General features: G+C 43.8%; 1 protein-coding gene across 3 annotated transcripts; it reads right to left on the bottom strand.

Annotated features, from left to right (window-relative positions):
- Nucleotides 1-1,807: 1,807 nt before the first annotated feature.
- LOC120026883 lies at nt 1,808-6,919 on the bottom strand. Of its 3 annotated transcripts, none has more exons than XM_038971613.1 (7): nt 6,727-6,919; nt 4,609-4,837; nt 3,787-4,482; nt 3,606-3,694; nt 3,249-3,449; nt 3,029-3,098; nt 1,808-2,885 (listed from the first exon to the last, which is right to left on the bottom strand). In XM_038971613.1, the coding sequence occupies exons 2-7, from the start codon at nt 4,705-4,707 to the stop codon at nt 2,700-2,702; spliced, it is 1,341 nt and encodes a 446-aa protein (XP_038827541.1). In that variant the 5' UTR covers nt 4,708-4,837; nt 6,727-6,919; the 3' UTR covers nt 1,808-2,699. The 3 variants fall into 3 exon arrangements, with proteins under 3 accessions (XP_038827541.1, XP_038827543.1, XP_038827542.1); XM_038971615.1 differs by lacking the exon at nt 6,727-6,919 and adding an exon at nt 5,584-5,600; XM_038971614.1 differs by lacking the exon at nt 6,727-6,919 and having other exon boundaries at nt 4,609-5,967.
- Between the last annotated feature and the right edge of the window lie 1,010 nt (nt 6,920-7,929).

Below are 7,929 nucleotides of genomic sequence, written 5' to 3' on the forward strand. Positions count from 1 at the left end.
CCAGTATCATTCATAACAACCTTCATAACTTATTTATTCAACGTCATTCATGAGGTGTTATGAATACCTTACGTATGCCCCCTCAAAGTAAAGTGTTATTGAGTATTAATAACGGTCATGCTAGATTTAACACATGGCATGCTTTGTCACCTAGTTTAAGAAAGCATATGTATTGTAGTCTCAAACACACATTATCATGTTGAGTGAAACATATTTTATCAATGATGCAGAGGAAGCTTGAGTCGCATTCTGATGACAGGTACTCAATATTCTACACATACTCCTTTTTTTGCAACTTATAATAACAATTAAATTAAAAGTCAACTGTCATTCCAATCAAGAGTATTGTTTACCGTTCAGAAAATAACAGAAGTCTCAGTCCCGAACAGGCAAATGCAAATTTTTTCAGAAACCTGACTCCAGAGTGCTATATACACTATATATACAAAGGTATGTGGACACCCCTTCACATTAGTGGATTTGGCTATTTCAGCCAGACCTGTTGCTGACAGGTGTATAAAATCGAGCACACAGCCATACAATCTCCAGACACATTTTGGCAGTAGAATGGCCTTACTAAAGAGCTGTGACTTTCAATGTGGCACCGTCATAGGATGCCACCTTTCCAACAAGTCAGTTCGGCAAATTTCTGCCCTGCTATAGCTTTGCCAGTCCACTGTAAGTGCTGTTATTGTGAAGTGGAAATGTCTAGGAGCAACAACGGCTCAGCCACGAAGTGGTAGGCCACACAAGCTCACAGAATTGGACCGCCAAGTGCAGAAGCCTGTTAAAATAATCTGTCCTTGGTTGCAACACTCACTACCGAGTTCCAAACTGCCTTTGGAAGCAACTTCAGCACAATAACTGTTCATCAGGAGCTTCATGAAATAGGTTTCCATGGCCGAGCAGCCGCACAGAAGCCAAAGATTGCCAAGCGCAATGCCAAGTGTCGGCTGGAGTGGTTTAAAGCTCACCGCCATTGGACTCTGGAGCAGTGGAAACACATTTTCTGAAGTGATGACTCACGCTTCACCATCTGGCAGTCCAACGAACTAATCTGGGTTTGGCGATTGCCAGGAGGACGCTACCTGCCCCCAATGCATAGTGCCCTCTAAAGTTTGGTGGAGAATGAATAATGGTCTGGGGCTGTTTTTCATGGTTCCCTTTGTTCCAGTGAAGGGAAATCTTAACGCTACAGCATATAATGACATTCTAGACAATTATGTGCTTCCATTTGGGGAAGGCTCTTTCCTTTTTCATCATGACAATGCTCCCATGCACAAAGCAAGGTCCATACAGAAATGGTTTGTTGAGCTCGGTGTGGAAGAACTTGACTGGCCTGCACAGAGCCTTGACCTCAACCCCATCCTACACCTTTGGGATGAATTGGGACACTGCCTGCAAGCCAGGCCTAATCGCCCATCCTCACTAATGCTCGGAGCTGTATGGAAGCAAGTCCCCACAGCGATGTTCCAACATCTAGTGGAAAGCCTTTCCAGAGGAGTGGAGACTCATAGCAGCAAAGGTGGGACCAACTCCATATTAATGCCCATGATTTTGGAATGAGAGGGTCAAGGAGCAGGTGTCCACATACTTTGTCATGTAGTGTGTCATGCAACTGTGTTGCAGTGTCAGGGACATGAGCCGAGGTCAGGTCAAACATTAACTGCAAGCCAGGCAGTCTGCAGCTGTCTCTTCTCCCTGACAGCCAGTTAGCCATCCAACACGGAAGGACATTAGCAGTTTCCAACCAAGGTACAAATGGGGTTGTGAGTTAAAGGTACAGCAATGAGGACATGAGATTTAAGGCTCTTCAAAATAAGAGTTTTATGAGATTGACATGTACACTTCAAAATAAGTTTGTACAGGGACAGAGACCGACAACATCATACATTAGTATTAGGTTGCTTTATGCCACATGGATGCTATCTCGGTGACTTTCCACTGGCACATAGAGATCAGAGGGTCTGTTAGAACAAGGCCCACATTGAGTCATGGCAGGCCATAGATAAGACAACTTCAACTGGCTATATGGAATGGGGTCTAACCTCTCCATATTAAGACCCCCTGGCCTCAATAAAGGGTTTCTTGGGCTGTGTACAAACTGTTACATCAAGAATGCATTCACCAGTGACAACTGTATTCAACAGAAACCAGTGACAAATGTGTGCCCAGTTCCCAGGCACACTTGAATGCCCCACAGGCTGAGGACACATGAAACACAAAATGACTGATTCCAATATAATCTTGCATTTCTTTAAAATTTTCAGCATTTAACAGTGTCGTCATGTAATGAAAATAGGTTTGTCCAATAATATACGCCATTTAGCAGATAGCCTGCTGCTCAGAAAAGTATGTGCATGGTGAGCGTATAGGCCCAAAGAGAGGTTCAACATCCCACAAGCAGTCACTCAGTGCTGTGCGATCATTTGTTTGTGCGTTAACAAGGTACTGATCAAGGTACCAACTCAACTTATTGGATAAACTGAAGTTCTGGATTGCATATGAACTAAAATATTAGCGGCTTTCTAATGCTGTGGGAGTCCAAAGAGAGAATGGGTTTGGAAAGGTTTATTTTAATTTAGTTATTTTTCCAGAGGAGGCGTACAATAGGGGGAGATTGTACGGGTGTACGGGTGATCAGGGATAACCTGGACAACATTGATTGCATGTTTCCCTCTCTGTGCGTGTTACTCCTCTCATGGTACACACATGCTCCTTCCTCTAGACCCTCCTTTCTCTCCGTCTCGGCTCTGTCGGAGGGAGGAGAGCAGGGGGGGCAGGAGGTTGAGGGCTGGCCGGCGCTCCTGGACCCCCAGGGCCACAAGGGCCCCCGCTAACAGAGTGGTCACCCTGGGCAGGATGGGCGGCTGGGCCTTCATCATCTGGAGGAAGACGGGAAAACAATACTCAGCAAGTTTGACGTGATCAGTTTAGGCAAGGCAGAGAATCTGATTATATTTCTTAGCAATTTGTAGGCATGTCCATTTCAGAGTCAGAGGAGACAGTACACAACAGGGCCACTCACTTTTTCCACTTTGTGACAGTGTATGAGTCCATCATGGCCAAGGTAGAAGGTGGAGAACGCATCATATGACCTGTTGAAAGACTGTGTTTACTAGAGTATGAATGATCAAAAATAATTAACAATGAAGAGGAACACTGACCAGAAACACTATCCATTCCAAATCAATACATTTCTATCTGAACATTGTAAAGATGAAGAGATCCCAGTCAGGTTTCTGTACCTGTAGAGGTCAGTTTTGTCCTTGCGGTAGAATCTCAGCAGAAGAGAGAGGAAGGGCAGTCCTCTGACCCTCCACCTGGCCTTGATGGTCCTGTCCTCTGGGTGCTTAGTCAGTTTCAATACCTCTAACCGGGCCTCAGCATAGTAACAGAGACACAGCAGCCTCCACAGAGACAGGCTCAGCTGGTACAGAACTCTGCCCCTAGAGGATAGAGACAGTATAACTGTATTATAATATAGACCTATAATGGGGGTGGAAATGTGTGTAGTTACATATGTATAAATATCAGGGTTCGGGTCAATTCCATTTCAATTCAGGAAGTGAACTGCTATTGAGTAGCCAGAATGTAGCATTTACCTGGTCTTGGTATTTAGAATACAGTTGACGAACTCGATATCATTTGTGTACATGGTGTAGTCATGACTCTTCACAAAAAAACTAGGAAGCTGAAAATCAAACAAATGATAATCAATACTAATAACTAAATAGCAGTGTATGCCATCAAACAGCATTCTCCTAATAAACAAACCCCTCTTACCTCAATCCTCAGCTTTTCATACATCAAGGCCAGTTTCTCCTCATCCTCCCTCTCTTTGTCGCTGTGTGCCCCCTCCACTGTCTCTCTCTCCGTGTAGCTACTATACAGAGAGGTGTGGAACAGCGACAACTCTTTCTCTAGTCCAATCATATTGCCCGATTTGTCCCCGTAACCAGGCAACGGCTCCATTCCAGGACAGTGGAAGCAGTAAAACCTGGATCCATACATAAATGGAGCAGGACATCCTTCCATCTCAAACAGGCTTCGGAACGATCCTCTCTCCCTCTTTTCTGCATCATCATGCAGCCATTCTCCCTCATTCATCTTCCCAACACTGATGTCGTCCTCTCGGCTCCCATCCACAGTGGTCATGGGGAAGAGGAACTCCACGGGCCTACCGACTCCTCTCGGAGCCAGGATCTCACTTAGTTTAGTCTGCCCAAACAGAGGCACCTCCACCAGGGTGTGCTGGTCATCACACTCCCCAGGGACAGTCCGCACCAGCACACACAGGCTGACAGTCTCTTCCCAGTCCTCGTCCAGGCCCGGGGCCCTCTGGATGTGGCTGGCATGGTGGAAGGGGTGTGACAGGGACGGCTGCTTGATGTTCTGGTACCTCAGACTGTTGGGGGGAACCAGGGCCCATGACGTGCTGCTGAGAGGCCGAATCTGTCCACTCCACTGCACATCCAGCGCCTGCAAATTCACATAGGACAAGTAAAGATTTTCCATAAGGTGCTCTTATATAGCCTGGTCCCAGACTTGGATCCAGCCTTGCGTTTATTCAAATAATTAATGTAGGCCTGTCTGTCGAGACAATACCTGTGCAAGACTCCAGCACTGTTGCTTGACTGGTAGCCTGTTGCCATGGCTCCTCACACACCCCGCCCACATGGCGAGGGCCCCTCTACATGCAGCCATTCACGACAGGGGGTAGGGTGTAACCCCAGTCACCAGGGGACACCCCAGACAGTCACCAGACCACCATGCCACCCAAAGGAAGGACCAGCTCTTTATCTTCTTGGTCCCCTCTCAATCCCAACTAAGAAACCTAGATAAGGGGGGGGGGGCAGTTGAGGGTGAACAGTTATTTTTAGACCATCTCAATGATATGTCCATATGATCATATGGTCTGGTGTGTGAATGTGTAGGCTCCTCAAGGAACAGTTGTGAGTTCATGCATAGGTTGCTAGGCTGTAAATCCAGACCCATGTGACCGTGATACTACTGGCATTCACTGCTATGCCAGACAGGTATACATACGGTACGCATAACACATACATGCCTATACCATGACGAAGGTCAGATCTAGCATCCATGAAATTTCACAGATGGGTTTTGTTTTCAAATACTCAAAATTATTTTGAGATATTGCCATATGGAAGAGAACTTCAATGAGGTGGGAATGATTCAAGACATTTTTAAATGTCCCTGGAGTTTGAGTGGCTCAACTTTCAAATTCAGTATTTGACTGAATTTTCCTAAGTTTCCTTTTAAACTTTTTGCCAAATTACCATAAAAGCAACACAACACAGCCTTGAAGTGCTCATCTAGGAGCAATAGATTTGAAGCATGTCGGTCCTCTTTTACTTTAAAGTTTGACCCACCCCACTTGAAAGATCTTTATAGAGCGCGAAAAAATGACCACTGTTGCCAACTTAGCGACTTTGTCGCTATATTTAGCGAGTATTCAGACCCCTCTAGCGACACATTTTCAAAAAAGTGACTAGCGACAAATCTAGCGACTTTTTCTGGTGTTATTAGAGACACTGACTTGAAAGCACGTATTGTTCTTACTCTTCTCAACAAGCAGCAGGTGCTGCCGTGGGCCCCACCCCAAAGCACTCACAGGCCCCAGTCCTCACGCAGCAGTCCCTCCCAGCTGCAGTCAGAGCAGGAGATGTTCACCCCTCCGAGTCCAGACTGCAAATGAATTGCCCATGCGGGAAGCCGCAGCTGGCTGATCCCCACCCTGTCTTACATTCAGGGCGGGATGTAAATGTAAAAAAAACTAAAAAAAAAATAAGAAAAAAATAAAAAAAATAAACGAAGTATCTCCGCCATAGTGTCTCTTTTGCCGGTCCCAAGCCCGGATAAAGGAGGGTTGGAATTGTGACATAAAAAAAAACAAGAATCGACATAAGTTAATTTGTAGTTCTAAACATATTTAGGGTGTTTTTTACTCACTTTTTGTCTCTCCCACGACGTTATTCCTCTCTCCTACAGCGTCCATCACAATTACATGCAGATGGCCTATTATGCAAATTAGGTGATAACATCATTTAGCGACTTCTAGGACAGCCAATACCTACTTTCCTTACTGAGGAGTTGGCAACACTGCCCATGACAGTGAGTTGTGGAAACAGCAAACCACGAGATCGTAATTGATACTCAGACGTCTCGTCTTTCCAATAACACAGTAATTTGGTACATTTTAACTCGATAACTACAGTAGTGAATATCGTGATGTTTCTTCAATAACTTTAGAACCGTGATGTTGATACATGACATAGAAAAACCGTACATACCTAACGCTGCAGCGTACTGTTTGTCATTAAGACAACCGATATTTACTAATGATTGCAGAGGCACAATAAACTGCATTCAGTTTTTCTGGCAGCTACAATATTATACTATGTAACATTTCACATTCTAGACTTTATTAAACGTGAACTGACATTCAACCTTTGGTAGCCGAGTGGATTGGTTGGACGATTAACACAATCTTACAGACACAACCAGAAACAAGTGAACCATGCATCAACTTTGATGTTATGTATGGAAATACATAATTGATTGTCGAATATAGGGACCCCTCCATGTAGTTGTAAAACGCACGCCAACGTTCTACAACTCGCTAACTTGTTAGTTGATAAGCTAGCAACTAGATCACATGTCAGCACAACATTGGGTTAGCTAACTTAGTAGCTAGCATGTTACCTGTGTCAGAAGCGAATTGGATAGCAATTGCGATGAGTCAGTTTAGAAAGGACCAGATGATAATCCTCAAAGTCATGTACTTTACTTTTGATTTCCCACGTAATGTTACGAAATTGGAAGTTATCAAACGTTACACAAATGTCATTCCATTTCCCAATGTCCTTGTCCAGCAGCAACACGCCTCACGCAAGCGTAGGAACGTTTCTAGAAGAAGAAAAACCGCCCACACGTCATACACCGGCGTAGCTCTGATTGGTGGAGAATGCATATTTCAGTCATTATCAATAAAAGTTATACAATCATTACATTATCAGCAAGAAAATATATATTTATATATTTATATTATATAATAGTATTAAATCCAAGACTGCTGTAAACATTTTGTAGGTCACTGTACCTTCTTTAGCTACATTTTTTAATTACATTTTTCAAGCAATTTATTGAGAAAACATATAATTATGTAATACTTATCCTATTCATTAAACTAAATTATTATTTCACTATCAATTGCTTTTTTTACTCACAAGAGACTACAATTGTGTGACAAACCTACTGGTGGCGCTGTGAAATATTGCTTCTCTATCACTAGCGAATGAAACTCGGTGGTGCCAAAGATTATGGATATACTGACAAGATACTAGTGTCGACGCCCTAACAATGGGAGTCGTTGTCCATAAAGCGTTTCGGCGGGCTGTCTAGCGCCACCTATCCTTTCTTTGGATTTGTGGATACATTTAATTGTTACTTTTTAAATATTCGACGAGGGTTGTCGAAGTCAACCGCCTATATTCAATGGAGAGAGTGGCAGAATGCCCGCTGTAACTGACCCAAGATTAAGGAAAGCTTTGACTATGTACAGACAGTGACCATAGCCTTGCTATTGAGAGAGGCTGCCATAGTCAGACCTGGCTCTCAAGAGAAGACAGGCTATGTACACACTGCCCAGAAAATGAGGTGGAAAATGAGCTGCACTTCCTAACCTGGCAAATGTATGACCATATAAGAGACACATACTTTCTCAGATTACACAGACGCACAAAGAATTTGAAAACAAATCCAATTTTGATAAACTCATATCTATTGGGTGAAATACCACAGTGTGCCATCACAGCAGAAAGATTTGTGACCTGTTGCCACAAGAAAAGGGCAACCAGTGAAGAACAAACACCATTGTAAATACAACCCATATTTATGTTTATTTAT

This window comes from Salvelinus namaycush, chromosome 32, assembly GCF_016432855.1.
Source record: "Salvelinus namaycush isolate Seneca chromosome 32, SaNama_1.0, whole genome shotgun sequence".
Lineage (NCBI taxonomy): Eukaryota > Metazoa > Chordata > Actinopteri > Salmoniformes > Salmonidae > Salvelinus > Salvelinus namaycush.

Coding starts and splice junctions, on each gene's coding strand:
- LOC120026883 (XM_038971613.1), bottom strand. CDS start 4,707: ATGGCTGCATGTAGAGGGGCCCTCGCCATGTGGGCGGGGTGTGTGAGG. Junction 4,483..4,608: donor AGTGCTGGAGTCTTGCACAG/GTATTGTCTCGA, acceptor GTGAATTTGCAG/GCGCTGGATGTGCAGTGGAG. Junction 3,450..3,605: donor ATTCTAAATACCAAGACCAG/GTAAATGCTACA, acceptor TCTATCCTCTAG/GGGCAGAGTTCTGTACCAGC.